At 39.3% G+C, this 17532-nt stretch overlaps 1 protein-coding gene across 3 annotated transcripts; it reads left to right on the top strand.

Annotated features, from left to right (window-relative positions):
* The first annotated feature begins 5672 nt into the window (after positions 1-5672).
* edn3b (endothelin 3b) lies at positions 5673-16848 on the top strand. Of its 3 annotated transcripts, XM_035646245.2 has the most exons (5): positions 5682-5918; positions 6064-6201; positions 6335-6524; positions 12182-12337; positions 13395-16848. In XM_035646245.2, exons 2-5 carry the CDS (start codon positions 6084-6086, stop codon positions 13447-13449), a joined length of 519 nt encoding a protein of 172 aa, XP_035502138.1. In that variant the 5' UTR covers positions 5682-5918; positions 6064-6083; the 3' UTR covers positions 13450-16848. The 3 variants fall into 3 exon arrangements, with proteins under 3 accessions (XP_035502139.1, XP_035502138.1, XP_047187287.1); XM_035646246.2 differs by lacking the exon at positions 6064-6201 and having other exon boundaries at positions 5673-6063; XM_047331331.1 differs by having other exon boundaries at positions 5683-6201.
* The last annotated feature ends 684 nt before the right edge of the window (positions 16849-17532 follow it).

The following is a 17532-nucleotide window of genomic DNA, read 5'->3' as shown; positions in this document are numbered from 1 at the left end:
AATCAAAGCTCAGCTTATTAGCAATAATAGTGCCCAAAACAATTTCCAAATACTGACCATAAATGATTGTGCTGACTGGATGTTGACATAGTCTTGACATCTAAAATAAATATACGTCTTTAAGATTTGTCGCAAATAATTCCAAACAGGCTTTAAAACCTCATCTTTAAAAAACAATATATGGCAGGATCATGGGGGCGTTTCAGGCAAGGATAACCACACCATCTGCGAACTTCTCAATGTGATGGTTTTCAGTCTCCCTGCCGCAGCCATTAGTCTACAGAATAATCACCGGGTGATGTTGAAGTTAGTCCAGAGAAAGTCCATTCACCCTCACTCTCTGAGATCTGTTTGTGAGCCATTGAGCTTTGGTTGTTTTGGCATCAATCTGCTCAATCTGAGCATAATTCATAGGAAAATGTGCATTTTTTTTTAAACTCCTCATTGCTGTTACTCTCAGGAACGTTCAGAGCTAGATTCCTGAGAAAAGCTGCATAAATGGGTAAATCATAATTCCCCATATGCTTATTGCTGTGCCTGTTTCTTTCTCAGCCACCCATCACTAATCAAACTGTAGGCTACTTTAGACTATAGCATAAATAATTAGAACAGGTTAGAATTAGGAGGGCTCTTCTGAATACTGTATAGATGTATGGTTTGTCCAGCTCCCAACGTGTCCCCAGTAGTAAAGAACATAGTCTCAGCAGTGTGTAATAGGATTGCTCAGCTGAGCCAAAACCCTGTCTCAAAACCTTGCACCATTTGGATAATCATCGTAAAACCGAACACATTTTTGGAAAAACTGTTATTCTTTTTATTTCTAAATTTAGGTTTTTATAAACAATAGCAGAGATGAAGAACAGACAAGGAAATCTAATGAAATGTGCCAGTGTCCATATCATATTTCCAAAACAGCTGGCTATAAGATGGCATAAATTTTCTTTCAAATTTCATCAACATCCTCTGCTTGGGCAAGCCTCCGAAAGACAAAAACAAGAACCCAGGTGTTTTTTTTTTTTTTCAGTAGAGATCTACATAATTTAGTTTCCAAAAAGGTGTCAATAAATACTCCTCCAGCTCCTTCATATCAGTTGGAGCTACATGACGTGTCTAATAATGGATGGAGAATGAGAATAAAATTACGAAAACATGTCAAAACCTGTTGAATTGTATGACACACACACACAAATATATATATATGTATATGTTTTACTTCATCTGCTACATGGCCATGCCCTCAACTTCTCCCTCTATCTTCCTGTGTGTGTGTGTGTGTGTGTGTGTGTATGTGTGTGTGTGTGTGTGTGCGTGTGTGCGTGCGTACGTGTGTGTGTACATGCGTGTGTGTGTGTGTGATCTGGCAGAGTGGAAGGGCTTGATTTACAGTGATAAGATGGCAGCTGGTGGCTCTGCTCTGACTCCAGCACACCTGCAGACATACACGCATATTTCCTTAGATAATTCTAATTTTCCAGGAAGAGCATTGCATCCAACCACAAACTCCCTTACTCTCAAACAAAAATTATTGTATTGTCCCTACCTGTCTTCCAAAGTCAAAGTTAACCCTTTGCCAGGAGTTTTTATCTAACACAGCATTACATACCAGTTTTAATTTCTTAAGCCTTAATCATCAGTTTAACTTTTGGGTTTAAGTGTCCAGCAGCTGCTGTGCTTATAATTTTGGCCAGCAATTTTCTTTCAAGGATTACTGGTATCTTGGAATGGAATTTTTTTTCCAAGGATGTTTCTATGATTCACAAGTTGAATTCCAACTCTTTTGTCCAATTTACATTGAGTGGCGTGATGGGGTATGCCATGAGCCTCAAGTTAAGCCGCTAAACCCAAAATGGGCCAATGGAGGGCCGGGACATTGCAATTGGATCTAGATCGAAGTTCATTAGAAATGAAGATGGTATTTGAGCAATGTTGCAACAGGAGTCCAATCAGCAGGGAGGTAATCAAAGCTTAGTGCAGCAAAGGTTGAATGTGCGCCTTGAAACCAGTAAACCAATCAGAGATTATTCATTCTTTCAGATGGGTGTGGCCCCCCTGACATCCAGACCAATTTTCATCCTTCCTGAATTTTGTTGGGCCAATTACAACATTTTAATCATTCTCACAACATTCATGTTATATATTTCTATGTCATTGCCCGGTTACATGCAGACCAGCTGTTTGTGTTTGTGTGTGTATGTGTGTGTGTGTGTGTGTGTGTGTGTGTAATGTATTTTTCCCACCAATCAAGTTTTTGTAATTAAGCTGAAAATATTGATGACATTGATGATGAATAATATTTTAATGTCATAAGGAACTGTAAAAATGTGTTTGTCAAGCATAGCTTTGGCTTTTTTTCTTTGGTTTAAAATAAAAATGAAATGTGATTAGAGTTCTTATTCTATTTATTATGATTATCCTGCCTATCTGCATCAACACATCATTACTCAGGTATTTGCAGTAAATCATATTTAATTGGTATGCTAAAAAACATTAACAGTATAGTACAGTAGAAATTGTATGGGATGTAAGTGTATATTTAGATATACAACAGTATACCATATCATTGTTATTAATAGTTTAAATATGATTAGTTGTGGTAATTGTAATAGCAATAATGATAATATAACAATATTGGATAAATAATGTGCTCAGCACTGTCACCTCACAGCAAGAAGTTTCAAATGCAGGTTCTATGTGAAGTTTGCATGTTCTCCCTGTGTCTTCGTGGGTTCGCAGATTGGCGTTAGGTTAATTGGAGATTCTAAATTGCAATTGGACTCTGAAGTCAATATGTACATCAGTGCACTGGCATGTGCAAGAAGGTAGCATAGTTTGGGATAAAATTTGCCATTGTGACAAGAGATTGTCTGTCCTATATGTCACTGCTCTATATACTTGACTACAATACTACAACTACAATATTCCACCAATGCTGCCACCCTGGTTTTAGACTGTAACTGATGAACAGCCAGGAAATAGTCTTCTTTGCAGGCTTTAAGTGTCCTTAAGCAAAGGTGTCCTTTATTGCTGTATCTAACCTTTTTCACTCATATAGAGTATATAGAACAGGTAGTGAGGCTTTTGCCTTTATTAAATTTTTTTTCCATGTAATCTGTGGCTCTAATCCACTTCCTCTCTGATAGATTTTCTCACCCTTATCAGATGGATAGAACTATGTTACATCACTGTTCCTCATACTCATATCCACAGACTTGCACATCTGCAGCCATTTGTTGTTTCTCCGGCCCCCATTCAGTAGCTCCACAGCACTCCAGGAGTAGTGAGTGTGCACATCCTCAGACTTTGCACTTCCAAAGTGTTTTCTAATAAAAGGCCAATAAAGCATGACCAAGTGGCAGCTGGAATCCTCTTGGAATGTATAACATTACCATATGTTTCCCATTTAAGCCTCAAATGCCAAATCTCAACAGCCAACAATTTATCTGCAGCTTTGGGCAGACAGAATATGAACACACAGTACATATGTTATGACATGGAAACATATGTCTGATTTTTTGAGAGAGAGGGAAGGAGGGAGGAAATCAGAAGGTATTGTGAAAATGATTACAGTGGTCTGAGAAAAAAACTGAAACCTCTTGCTGGGAATATTTAGTTTGTGCATAGAGTTTTATATTGGCAATCCTACTGAACAGAGGTAAATGACCAAGGTACTAAAATGTGTGGCATAACACAATAACAATTTTTGTGAGAGAGATTCAATTAAATGAGGCCTGCTATTATGTTTCACAGGTTTTTTTTTAATCTTAATCAGACTTAATCTACATTAAGTGTAAATAATCATCTATGATAATATGAAATCACACTGCAACATCAGATTCACCACACCAGGTTGTCCTTGTCAGAGAAAACCCAAATTATACCTTGAAAGCATGCATGCATCCATCATGTGACCACTCAACCACACTCAGACAACTTTCTGATGTTGCATTCTGTCTCCATAACTCTGGTTAGGAGAAAGAAAACACAATATGGTCTTCATTTATCTGGAATTCTCTCTTTTTTCCCCCCAAGCTTGAGGATTGTGCCAGAGAATTGGGGTATGGCACAAAACCCTATCCTTGGGGAATTTGGGAAGGAACCAGAGGGCAGTCAAGAGTCAGATAGAGTAGGCTTACTGGTTCAAAGCATAAATCTAGCTCACTAACTGTAGGTCCCCCAGAGAAGGAAAAGATAAACCATCTGGGAGACTTTGGATCATATTGCCAAGGCATCTAAATAAAGGTATTAATCTTCCCATGAAGGTAGTTGCCATATTTGTTTCATTTAAGTGCATTTGTGGGTTTTTCTTTGTGTGCTTGGCTGAGGGTTCACATCTCTCCGAGGGAAAAACGTATCCCTTTATTTCAAATACTTACAGTGAAATTAATCTTTTCATTGAATGAAAACAAGTCTTGTGTGAAAGAGATGGCGATATTCACCCATGAGGCAATACAAATTGGAAGGAAGTTGGAGTTGAAGGCTCAGAGAGGAATGTTTCTTCACATAACTACGATCTGAGCAGAACTGTAGTATAAATCTACTGCTGGTCTTTTGTTTATTATTTTTTTTTTTTTCAGATTTCCTTTGTGATCACAGCATCATTCTCAAATTCCCAGAGAACCCATGTCCCATAGCGGTTTGTTTATCGTAGTATGATTAAACTATGCTGACATTTTAGCAAGATTAAATTTAATTGACCAATCTGATTGAGTTAAACCTCAGTGCCAGGGGCAGGGCAGGGTCTGGTCCTCAATGAAATCTGACAGCTTTTGTATTGTTTCCAGGCTTATTATTAGCATAAGGCTTCTAATGGCAGCAGGCAGGGCGGACCCACGTTCAGAAACAAATGCAGGTAGGAAGCACACTGACTATGGAGTGCCACAGTCAGAGCTCCCTATAGCTGAACCCTCTACAACGGGCCTAATTCCAACGACCTTTGATGCACTAGAGGTTATAAGACAACTCATACAGTTGGAAAAAAAGCATCTGCTGGGTCCATGACTGGTCGGATTTTGCTGTCACGAAGCTGGTGTCTGTGCATGGAGGGAGGGCCCTCACACAAAGGTGCGGTGAAGGAAATCTCAAATGAACAGGATTGCAGGGCTTACAGTCAGATGGAGGGATAAGCAGGTAGGTTGACAGATGGGGAGGCAGAAGGGCAAGCGGGTCAAATGATAGGTTACTGTAGGCAGGTAGCAAGCACATAGGGAAACTTGATCTGACCAGGTGGTGTAAATGGCTGGGAAAAGGAAACTGGGATCAGGTGTGTGGGAGAGAGAAGGGGAAGCTCATGTGATTGACAATGTGAGACACTCGACCCCATGGACTTGGCAATCAGGTGACTGGGTTGCAGAGGAAAATGAAAACATCTCCGTATGCAGTGCTTCAGGACATGAGGCGAAAATAAAACAGGAATAGTGAGAGTATAGAAATTGTAGGTCCAGAGTTTGGAACAAGCGGGCCCAGATCTGAATCATGCCAATGGTGCGAGCTGTATTTGTGTATGGTTCTGTTTTGTAATCAAAGTGCAACATCAAAAAGGGAAAGACCCTCATCACAAAGTTGGATTGGTATGGTGTTTGAGGCAACAAATGCATGGCCCAAGGCGGGCTCATGCTGCTCAGTACTTATCTTAAATCATGACAAGTGTCTTTTTTTTTACACACGCACACACACGAACACACTGCAGCCTCCTGGTGTTGCTGAATCTGACAGAGGGGTTTTTAGGGGGGACGTGGGCGGGTACCTGCTCCTCTCCCAAGTCCTGCATCCCATTACTTCGCGCTTGCAGAGGGCGAAGTGACTTCCAGGAACGCAGTGCCCTCCCTCAGCTCCATAGATCATCTTTTGCTGTGCGGCTGCGGCCACTTGTCGTAGCCTCAGGACACCGCACTTTTCTCATCGACTTGCGCAGGCTACAGGTAGGATTTATGACGAGGGGCCGTTCACATTAAAAGGAACCGCGCCACAGACGTCCGTCGATCCATTGCAATTTCGCGTCCGGACCGTGTGAGATGAGCCGCGCATGGATCTACACTAAAGTTCTTGGATTTTCCCTCGATGCAGGTGGGAGATTAATTTGACATATGCGCTTCGTCCTCATCGGACTATGTTGGTTTTTGGGAATATCTGACATGGCAAGGATACCATCCATCCTCGCGAAAAAGATGATTTACAAAATACTGGCATTCGTTCTCTTACAAGGTACGTCTGCGAGGAACAACGGGCGCGATCTCCCATGCGTATTTACGCACTTTAAATGTGCCCATTTGTCTTGTATGTTTGATTGTGCATACTTCATTTATTTTCTAATCGAAACTTCTTTGCACAACACAAGGTGTCTTGACGTCCGTCGGCTCGGACCAATCAGATGTGAGCCCTGGAAGCGTCGCGCACTCCGGCGGGGTGTTCGGCTCCGAGGCAGCGGAGACGAAGTCCCGACCCAAGCGCTGCACCTGTTACTCCTACAAGGATAAAGAGTGCGTCTACTACTGCCACCTGGATATCATCTGGATCAACACTCCCGAGTAAGAGCCGCCGTGTTGGACACCAGGCCGTGAAATAGCGCGTATCCGTGCAGTTCCCCAGCGGTCCGCCCGGATGTGCCACTGTCGGGGCGCGAACGTCTCCGGGCTTGCGCAGCATCGCGTTCTTTGTCGGCGGTGGATAAGACGCGGCAATTAAGACTATTTAAAAAAACAAAAACCAATTGGCATGTGGCTGGTTTGTGCCACCCAACGGGAGCACGGCAGCCAACGCACTAGCAAGTCACGCATGGCAGCTTCTTCCCTTAGGGCCACACTCAATCACGGTTCAAGTGATGGCAAGCCCCTGCATCATATAGCCTCAGAGAGGCTTAAATAAAACATTCATCTTATTGTGTCTCACCGTATCCGGTGGCGTGACACATGAACCATACACTTTAGAATTGTAATTTCGACATAACCCCATTACCCTTCTAAGTGATGCCTGGGGGACTAATAAGATTAAAACTTCTGGTTTAAATGTTGTTATATTTATTATTATTAATAATAATAAATATTTAATGATAATGATAATAATGAGAAGAATGATAAGAACAAAGATAAGCAGAGTAAAATCTTTACTATTTCTTTTTTAACACAAGACCCCGCCTAACCCGAATTGGACAGTGGAAATGTTGTCTTAGTAATGGCCCTGCGGTACAGCCCTTTAGTGTAAATGTACAACCATGCAAACGACTATTGAATTGGTTCTGCAAAATGTGTACAATATCAAGTATCCTCATTAATCGCGGGCTTGAGTTAACATAGTTGGTGTTTCGCTGTACCGTATAGAGATTGTGAGGTTGCAGAGATCAGAGAGAAGTCTGACATACAAAAGGGTTGGAGAGGAGTTTTTATTTGGGTTTTTCTAAGGCATGCGTCGCACGCACATGGGCATGGGCATGGCAAATTGCTTTATTGCGTCCGCTAAAATGTTATTGGGTCCGCTAAAATGTATTAAAAAAGAAGGCACATCTATTAGGTCGGTCATACTATATGTATGTATACTATATATGATTTCCTCCTAGGGAAATAATCCAATGGACCTCGAAGCTTGTTAACATAATCTTAAAAATGTGAAATTGCACAGGATTTTATCATAGATTAAATGGTGGGTCTGTGGCGTAGAATTTCCAGGTTTTCTCAAGAAACAGGAAGCATTTTATAACGGGCCTGGGTCAAATCTGTACCTGTACCACGTCTCTGCAACAGGAAGTTATAGGCTGTATATGCATAGATATTACTTCTTGCGGGTTATTCAGATCTTGTCAGACAACTCTCAAGACCTTGATGACGGAATGTTGTGAAATTCCTGAATTTTCATCTTAAAGCTTTCATTTTGTCGCTGCTCATGATATGCATGCATGCACACTGTAGACAAAGAAACTGTTGTTGGCCCCACATCATCAGATCCTTTCTCAAATTCCACATGCTCCACATTCCACATTCTTACTGCTGCTTCAATTTGTCTCTTATTACTTTTATTTCTTAGTTATTTTCCTGTATGATAGGAAATTTCAATATACCTGAGTATAATGACAATAAATATCACTCTGCTTAATAAAAGTCCTGGCCTGAAGACGTCTCCAGGCCAAATTTCAGACTTGGTAATACTGGCACCTATACTTTGACATTTTTCCAAGGGAGTTCAACAGACGTGCCTCAAATCAGAAAAAAAATAATTTAAGACCTAGATGATGATGATTTTTCGGGAAATGTCACTAGCACGATAATGCGATACTGACTATTAAAAAAAATAAAGGTGTTTTTGAGGCGCCTGGCAGGCTTTAAAAAAAATCACGAAATCTGGCACGCATTTCATAAAGCCTACAATGTGTGATCTGACGGGGTTGTTTGGCCTGGGTGTGGCAAGACGTTTCGCTGGCGCCTTCGACCAATTTCAACAAAGTCGCTCTCACGCTATGCTTCACCTAGATTAATTAAAATTAGTATGCAGATATACAAGACCAATACCTCAAAAAGTCTCTTGAGTCTATGACCAGAGACATTTGATTTGTGGTATTGTTACTTCAATGTTGTATCTTCGTCTATTTCTGCCATTTCACTTGTCACTCTAGTTGAAGTGTACACAGAATCATGTTCATCGTTTACAAAGCATCACTTTTGGTTGAAAGAAGTCAATTAGAAGGTTGAAACCATGTCGACCAAATGCATGTTGCATTTACATAAGAGAACAGTCTTCTCCTTCATGCAGAATCCAATGATCATAAGGGTTCTGAATTGTGTTGCGCCGCAATAACGCCACGGCATCTGCACCACCCCTTGGACGAAGGTGCAGAGGCCCTTCATTGCTGTTTGCAGCTTTAATAAAAACTATACCTCCAGGGTAGCTACTGTGCAATTGTGGGATACATTTTTCCCAAAGCTGCAGAAATGGCCTGTCGAAATACAAATACTGAGGAAAGCAACATAATGAAGGTAATATTACTGGTAATAGTGCTGGCAATTTGGCAATGGGATCTTGGTTCTAGGATAACCAACACTTTCATGTTCTGATCACCAAAAAATCGGGGGCCAGTTCTGGCCAGAGATGCTACGTCCACCTCAGGTGTTGTTCTGGCTCTGCAGGTGAGGTCAAACCATGAAAAGTGAACATTTCGAGCAGGTGAATATTACAGTAAGTGAAAGTTTTTCATAATTTGCACTTACACAAAGTTAGTTTAAAATGTCCAAATTGAAATTGTAGCCATACTAATACAAAATTCGATTTTTCAACACCTTTCTCGCATTGGGGAATTATGCTTTGTTCTACCACCTCCATCGTGCATATTAAAGTCCTTGGCAAGATAGTAGAAAAGCATTCTTTCTTCCTCTGTCTTCTTGTGCCAAAACCGCCGTTGGCATTTCAAGTAAAGAGCTCACTTCATTACTGCTTAGCAAGTCGGAACAAATTGACATAGTTTAAAAATCGAACGGGATGTTGACATATACCACAACATTAATATAAAAGCAGCAAGTGTGTTTTCAAATATGTGCGCTCACATTGTGTAGAGCACTGCACTAGAAATAAGATGATAAAAGAAGATCATCTCTCAAAAATTGAATTGGTTCCTTTGAGCTGAAGGCTCACTTAATCTCATTATAGAAAGTACACAAGCGATCGTCTCCATGATAAAAAAAAGTCCTCACCTTAAAAGTTCTTGCTTCGAGGACTGAATTCATAGAACGCTTCGGAGTGTCACTGTGTAGCGCCTTTTACATGGGTTATATGTTAGTTTTGGCTTTTGCTATCGTTTCAACACTGGCATTAATACCTGTTTACTAACTAATCTCTAACTAATTATATTTCTATCACTTCAATGAAGAAATGAAGTAAGCCTGCTTACCATCTAGCCAGTCTGGCCGTCCCGCCTGGTAGCATCCAGTCTGCCCTGAAGAATTACCACTGTGTACAAAATAACTCCAAAACACAGGATTTGGAGTTTATCGATCATGGGGGTCTTGGGGTCACACACAAATGCACGCGCACCACTACAGATAGCTCTTCAATGATGCAACCGAGCAAAATAAGTCTTACCGATTAATCAGTTCAAGAAGTCAAAATTCTCCGATTTCAGTTTCTTAAATGTCAATATTTTCAGATTTCTTTGCTCTTCTATGACAGTAAACTAAATATATTTGGTGTGTGGACAAAACAAAACATCATCTTGGGATTTGGGAAACACAATCTTAATTTTCACAATTTTATGACATTTTATGGACCAAACAACTAATCAATGGACCAAATAATGGACAGATTGCAGCCCTAATATATAGCAGCCGATATACTGTATATCACTCCTCTGATGCTTTTCATCTTGCAAACGTAATGAAGGCTGAAGCTGTTGCGAAGCAATTTTCCACTCCTGGCAAGACACTAGTAACAGTTGTAATTGTGAACTGTGCCTTTAAGACATACTGGGTTGCTTAGTTATGAGGGGAGCAGCCCTGTTTAGGCCTTGATTAGCCAAGCCCCCAATTTCTTTTTTGCTTCTCAACTCAACCGTAACGTTCGGGGCACGTGTAGCCAGTATTGTTTATGTATAATAGAATAGCCGTACAACCGGGCTTTGTAAGGTCAATGTCAATGGTCATTCATAAATCACAAACAGTGGAAACCCCAGACATGTGTTGCCGATTACTTTGGAGCTTACTCCACTCTCTGCTGCTCTCAAGAGCTCCTTTAATCCAGAAACATGTACCCAAACCGTTACAAACTACATTTGATGGCAGAGCAAACACACATATAGCACCAATAAACTGAGATTTTTTTGCTTCGTTGGCTTCGCTTGTTTACACTGAAGCAAACAGGCTGGCGTGTTCATACCTTTTACACAGAAAAGCAAGGTGGCAACAGTTGCCTTAGAGGCTGTGTAAAAAGGGAACTTAAGATTCCTTCTCTTTTGTTGTGAATTCCCCATTACACTACAATTAAAATTAAAGTGCTTTTATTGGCTAAAGGCCAGGATTCCCTAAACGTCATCAAATAACACCCCACTCTGCTGTCGTAATCTCTTTCAGACCTTTTGTGTTATACATTAAGACAAGGAAGCCGCATCACACTGAAAAGGTAAAAGGTAAAAGGCCTTTGATGCTGAAATTCCTTACACATATAGAGTATAGAAAGAGGGATAAAATAAGATAAGCAATAACAGTGGTATTTAGATGGGAGAATAAGAGTTAGTACAGTCTCGGATACAGTGATGAACTCCCTGACTTTGTCAATTTGATCTATGGAAGTTATATTTTAAGTTCATTATTCACATTCACAGACCTCTCTGGACACCTTTTGTTCTTTCACTGCGTGTTCACTAAACCGAAAGCAAATGTTTACAGGCAAAATGTTCCTTATATAACAAAACAAAAAACACAGGGCACATTCAGTCAAAAGTCTGCTGTAACTGGACCATCGTACAAGCCTTGACACATCAGGTCATTAAAAATGCTTTGAATGTGCAACTTTAGTTCTTTTTTTTGCACAGATCAAGAAGTATATCGCACACTTTATGGTTTGAAAAAAGAAGTATAAACTACAGCTGGATAATAATAATATAGTATAATAATATGAATAATAATAACAGCAACAACAACAACGACAATAAAAAAGAATGTCTGATTTTTAACTTGTTTTAACTGATACGGTTGTCTTTTTTTTAACGTTTGTTTCCTTGGATTGCTGTGCCCTGTCTGCATAACAATTTATCTCACAGTTATTCCACAGTCGAGGAGCTCTTACAGCAAATGCCCGACTATTTCTGTCTTAGGCTCTGCCCAGTGGACCAAGAGCAACAGCTGGTCTGTAGATCTATGAGTGCAAGCAGGGGAATAAAGGGTGAGGGTCACTCATGTAGATGGCAAGGCAAGGCCGCTCAGTGATTTATAAAAAAATGACCTGCATTGACGCAAGAACAGGGGAAATGTGCTTGTAAGAACTTCTAGTTCTTGGAACAACGCAGTATTTTGGCGAAGTTGGAGGTCGTTGATGATTGATATATATTTCCGGTGTTTTACATGTCCGTGTTTTGGCACTTGCCAAGTGTAGCACTATTTAATGTTTGTTTGAATGTTATATTTCCGTGTGTCCTCCTCGAGAATGTGATTTATCACACTGTTTTTACTGCTGGTGCATAAAATGGCCTCTGTTTGTTTTGACTTCTCAGACGCACTGTGCCCTATGGAATGTCGAGCTACCAAGGCCCTCAGAGAATCAGACGAGCTGTTGTCGGGCAACCAACTGAACATCAGTGGGCAAAGACTCAGCGTTGCACTTGTGTGCTTGACGCAGACCCCAAGTGCCATGATTTTTGTCTGTTAAGGTGAGTCCGATTCTTTTCTGTAGTGTATTGTGAGATTCAATCCATGTCAGTCTCAGTTCTCATCAGTTATATTTATAATTTAAAATTGTTATATACTGTATTTTTGTTTAATATGGTGTGAACATATGTGAACATGTTATGTTTATTGGAATTCTTAAGCGGTGACATCCGCTGTCATGAAAACCTATATTTTTAAAAGTCTTTCAAAGCAATTTTTTTGTCTTACGATATAGTGTGTATTTAGGGTGTGAGTGAAATGTGTCTTGTGTTTTATTTTTATAAACCATTTTGGCAATTAATATCTCATTAGGAGAATTTGGAGGCAGCACAAGTGTGACTATATAGTATAGTCAAAGCAGAAACCCAATGCAGGTTACAATCATACATTATATCAACAAGTTTATAAAACATAAGGTGAATGGCGGTATTTCGTAGGCGGTGTGTACACTCTCTCTGGTTACAACCCTTAACTTTTCCAACTGCTGAAGGACAATTGTTATTATAGCTGGCAGTAGCAGTGGTGTGGACGGACATGCCTCAGGGACGTATAGCCAGCAGGTGAGGAAAGAGTAATGCCTAATGTGAAAGGTTCACCAACTCATTACTGCTCGTGAAATCATCGTCGGTGTGCATGGCCAAAACAACCTTCATGCCAACGGGTCATTCCAGGTTGGCTGTCCATCACTAATGGGGGGTGACTATATGGATTATCAGGATTAGTTTTGACTTGGGCCTGGGGAGTACAAGTTTTTATTGTAAAGCCAAAGGTGGGTCTATTAAGTTTGAAAGATGTGAGTATTTATCAGTCAGGAAAGGTCTCGGTGTAGTAGGCATTATTGGTTGCATTATTGGAAATGTAGGATCTGGTGTTTTTGGAGCTGGACCGATACTAGGCACCAACAACTTAATGTACACCCGCCTCTGCTGCTTTGATTTTTCCCATATTTAACCCGTCTCTGTGATTCCCTGAACATGATGGAAGTCCAATACAAAACCACTGTGTAAGCTCTTTAATCCACAGTGTGGCAATTTCAATGTGAAATGTTCTCTTTCGAAGGCCACCGCAGACAGTGCCACCCAGGAGTCTCCACAAAGCTGCTGGCCCTGGATGACAGTCTGACGCCTCTCCACCTTCTGCCCTTCGCCTTGGGGCAATGGGCACTTCACTCCTATTTGGCCCCTTCACTCAACGCTTGAAACCCTTGCTGCCACAGGTACACTCACCGTCAAGGAAAGAACTTTGGAGCAAGTTCCATCAGGCTGAGTGGTTTCAAGAACTCATCGGCAAATTCAGTAGAGATCCCTGGAGGCTATCCCCTTTTTCTTCCCTCCTGACAGCAGCATGAGGATTACCTGCATCACAATGCAACATAATAACAATAATAACAATCTTGCTCCTGTCAAGTTTGATTAGACAGAACCTTTGTATTCACCCCTGGTAACAGAGTGTTGTGGACTACTCTTTACTCTGGAAAATGTATCAACTCATACAAGACAATTACTGCTTCTGTAAAAATATTGTAAAGCAAAACAAATGTCACCGGAAGCAATGGAAAGTAAATGCAAGTGCATGGTTTTGTAATATCTTTCCTTTAACAATGCCAAAACATGCAATCAAAAAGGGAAAATGTTTTTACCACCTGAGTTCTGGGAAATATTATTACAGTCAATCTGCAACGCATATCAACATGTCTCCTCAGAAAATGTTTGACTACTCTTTTCTCCCATCTGGAGAGAATAATTTACAATATTAAGTAAATCTTCATTTAAAAATAAAAACGGCAACAAGCTGCCAGTGTTATTGGGAAATAACTTTGTCAATCATCTACGCCTTAATCGAGACAAATTTCTCAAGTGTTTCCTCTTTTAAAAACATCTTGAGGTCCGGTTGCACATCGCTGAGTCAGAAGTTCCATTCTAAAGACTGGTCTTAACTTAGACAGTTGGCAACCGGCCCCTGGAGTGTTCAAAATTCAAATGCTGAGATTAAAATTATTATGGCCAAATAGTGTGTATTTACCTACTTATTATTTATCTTCACAATTGGAGCTGTTTGATCTACTGCTTGACTTTGTAGAAATGGGGTAAATGAAAAGGTCCGTGGTTGAGAGGAGAGTTTTGGGAATGTTCTGGTTGTTGATGATGAACTCTTTTGGCGTGTTTCATTTCCTTATTGTAAATAGTCAACTGTTCACAGAAAATTTGATGTTTGACTGATAATTTATTCCTCCTTCATCTCTATCAATTTTTTTCTCTTTTTATTGGTCAGTACTTTGTCCCATCAGATAAAATTAAAATGTAAACCAAATGACATGGTTTATTCTAGAAACGCTGCAACTTGGATCAAAACTATATTTTCATTCTGACAGTTTCAATCCATTTCATTTTGTGGCTCCTTCCAAAACCACCTCAGTGACAGTTTTCTTTCTGCTGGTCCGTAGATCACAAATAAAGATGACTAGATTTGATTAGATCATCCAACGTGATGAACATAAATAGAACATTAGAATCAATTCACCAAAATCTTAACATATACTTAAAAAAAATTTTTTTTTTTTAAACATAAGCAAGTTACTGTTTTAATGAATTAGGGTGTCAATGTCCTTCCTAATAAGCTTAAATAGGACAATGACCATAACCATATTTTCCCTCAGTGTTTAGGATACATTGAGGGAAAATTAAATATGGTTACAAATGACATATCCTTATAGCATGTAGCTTCATCCTCATTTTGTACAGTATGTATATTATGTATGTATGTACATTTATAGATCCCATATTCTATATCTTTATGTATCAACACATAATGGAATAATATAAAGGGAATTTATATGGGACGGGAGGTGGACTGTACAACAAAACGTGTCAGAAACTGTGCTGTAAAGCTCTAATTGCTCAGAAAAAAACACTAGTATTTATAATTTGTCCATAGTCACTTTTCTGTCTGTACTGGCGAGTAATGGTGGCTCTACTGTTACTATGGACTTTTCTGCTTTAACTTGTAATTTAATGTGTACTAGTTCTTCTGTCATTATCAGACACAGATTTTTTTTTAAATGATCATCTCATGAACATGGTTGTGACTGTATTGATTCTTCCTGGGAAGCGTTGACAATTCTACATCATCTACATGATCTCTACTCCATGGCGTGAAAATAAATGCCATCGTATGCCAGTCATTGTGGTTTGTGGAAATAAGTATGTAAATCCTGTGGAGTCAAATTCTTTCATGGGAAGGTTGGAGCCCTGGTCTGGTCTAATGTGGGGATGTACTGTGCACAGCACAGCTGGGCGGCCTGGGGTGTTATTGTCTCTTGGTTGTGTACAAGGTCAGCTGCAGTGCCTTGTTCGCTCTTCTGAGTGGTATTCATGTGCCGAGTTGAATTTATGATTGTCACCAGTCCAGACCTACCCCACATTCCCTTACTAGGCTATAAAATGCTACTATATCCAGTTATAAGCTTGCATTCGATTCTCAAGGCTACCTCTGGTGTAATTTCATATTTTATCTATCAAAGTGGGCCAGTGTGTTGTACAGTATAGCCTACCTAATAGATTATGAATGTCAACCTGTAAACTGTTCATCAAAATTAAAATGAGCAACAGTTCTGCATATTCTGCCGTTGCTAAATTCTTACCATGATGATTTTTTTTTATCCAATTCTTTTCCCCGGCTGATATTTATACCAATGCGCAGCGATGGTTGTGATGATTGCTCCGTCATCGCAGGATCACATGTTAATTCTGCTGTTATTCTGAGACAAAGTGTTTTCTTTTTGATAAGATAATTTTCTCATTATATGAGGGAAACTAAGTACAATTACCTGTGACAATGGATTAATGTGCTTTTGTTTTCTCAATATAAGGACAGCATTATCCCGTTTTAAACAAGAAACCTACTTATTACAAGATAGATCACAAGATAATTCGACTTCATAACAGGACTTTTAAGAACTGCAATCATAACCTTTCTTCTCTTTTTAGTTGGTTTTATAAATTATACGTGAGTTATTTTGTCATAAATTGGAGAATAGGTTTCATGTAGTATGAACACCTTTCCCCTTATAAGACAGAATATGAGACCAACTGGATGCTTTGAAGCCCTAATACCACCTATCATCCTGGAATGTTGCGCTGAGTCTACCCCAAATAAGCCTACCCTGGAGCCCTAAATATAAATTTACTGCACTAAGCACCAACTTAAGAAAGGCCTTATTCCCACAATTTACCCTGGGAAATATTCCTGTACAGACATCTGGACCATGCAACAGCAGGTTCAGGGCTGGCCCCATTCCACAGCTTACAGTTTTTCCAAATACAGATGATATCATGTGGATGTTTTTTATATTGTGTATTCTGCTTTTGATTTGGTGGATTAAATATATCACATAACATATAACATCCAATTACAATCTAAAAGTATTGCATTGTGCTCGGCTTATGATACATTATACTATTGATTTGTTGCATGAAAGAGATGTGAATTGTAAAAAATAAAAATATTATTATTACATGATGTTTCTCAAACACCAAGCTAATTCTTGTCAGATGAATGGTTGAACCTCCCACATAATATCTATAATATTTTTGCAATGAAGTGTCTTGTTGATATTGTATAGAGGGATAAATATAAGGTTATGGCTGGTTTAGGGTTAGGCACCATATGTTCTCACATTGAAGCAAACTGTTGCAAATATTACAAAAATAAGTCTGCAGCACACAGAGTAAAACTTTATCCCCAATGCGTTGTTTAGACTGACATAAATGTGTTAATTGATGTGTTATTAATTAATATATATATATATATATATATATATATATATATATATATATATATATATATATATCTCAGTGATAAGCAATATTGACTGCATATATATTTGTAGTTTACCTTTGCAAGATCAATAAAAGTGTTATTTTTGTGATGAGTTAGATTTTTGTAATATATATATATATATATATATATATATATATATATATATTACAAAAATCTAACTCATCACAAAAATAACACTTTTATTGATCTAGCACAATTGTCGACTATTGTGTCTAGTCGACAATTCTCCTTCTTGACCACAAGCATTTTCACTTTACTTTCAAATCGTAAGTGTGTATGTCCTCTCCGATGCTCTGATGCCAGTGTGAGTGATTCAATCTTTTCAGGAATTATGACAAACTTTTCCTTTCTTTCTTCT

The sequence above is a fragment of the Scophthalmus maximus genome, chromosome 3 (genome assembly GCF_022379125.1).
Source record: "Scophthalmus maximus strain ysfricsl-2021 chromosome 3, ASM2237912v1, whole genome shotgun sequence".
NCBI lineage: Eukaryota > Metazoa > Chordata > Actinopteri > Pleuronectiformes > Scophthalmidae > Scophthalmus > Scophthalmus maximus.
Note: the sequence above shows the minus strand (reverse complement) of the source record. Positions and strands in the feature narration are given on the sequence as shown.

Coding starts and splice junctions, on each gene's coding strand:
- edn3b (XM_035646245.2), top strand. CDS start 6,084: ATGCGCTTCGTCCTCATCGGACTATGTTGGTTTTTGGGAATATCTGAC. Junction 6,202..6,334: donor GGCATTCGTTCTCTTACAAG/GTACGTCTGCGA, acceptor GCACAACACAAG/GTGTCTTGACGTCCGTCGGC. Junction 12,338..13,394: donor CATGATTTTTGTCTGTTAAG/GTGAGTCCGATT, acceptor TCTCTTTCGAAG/GCCACCGCAGACAGTGCCAC.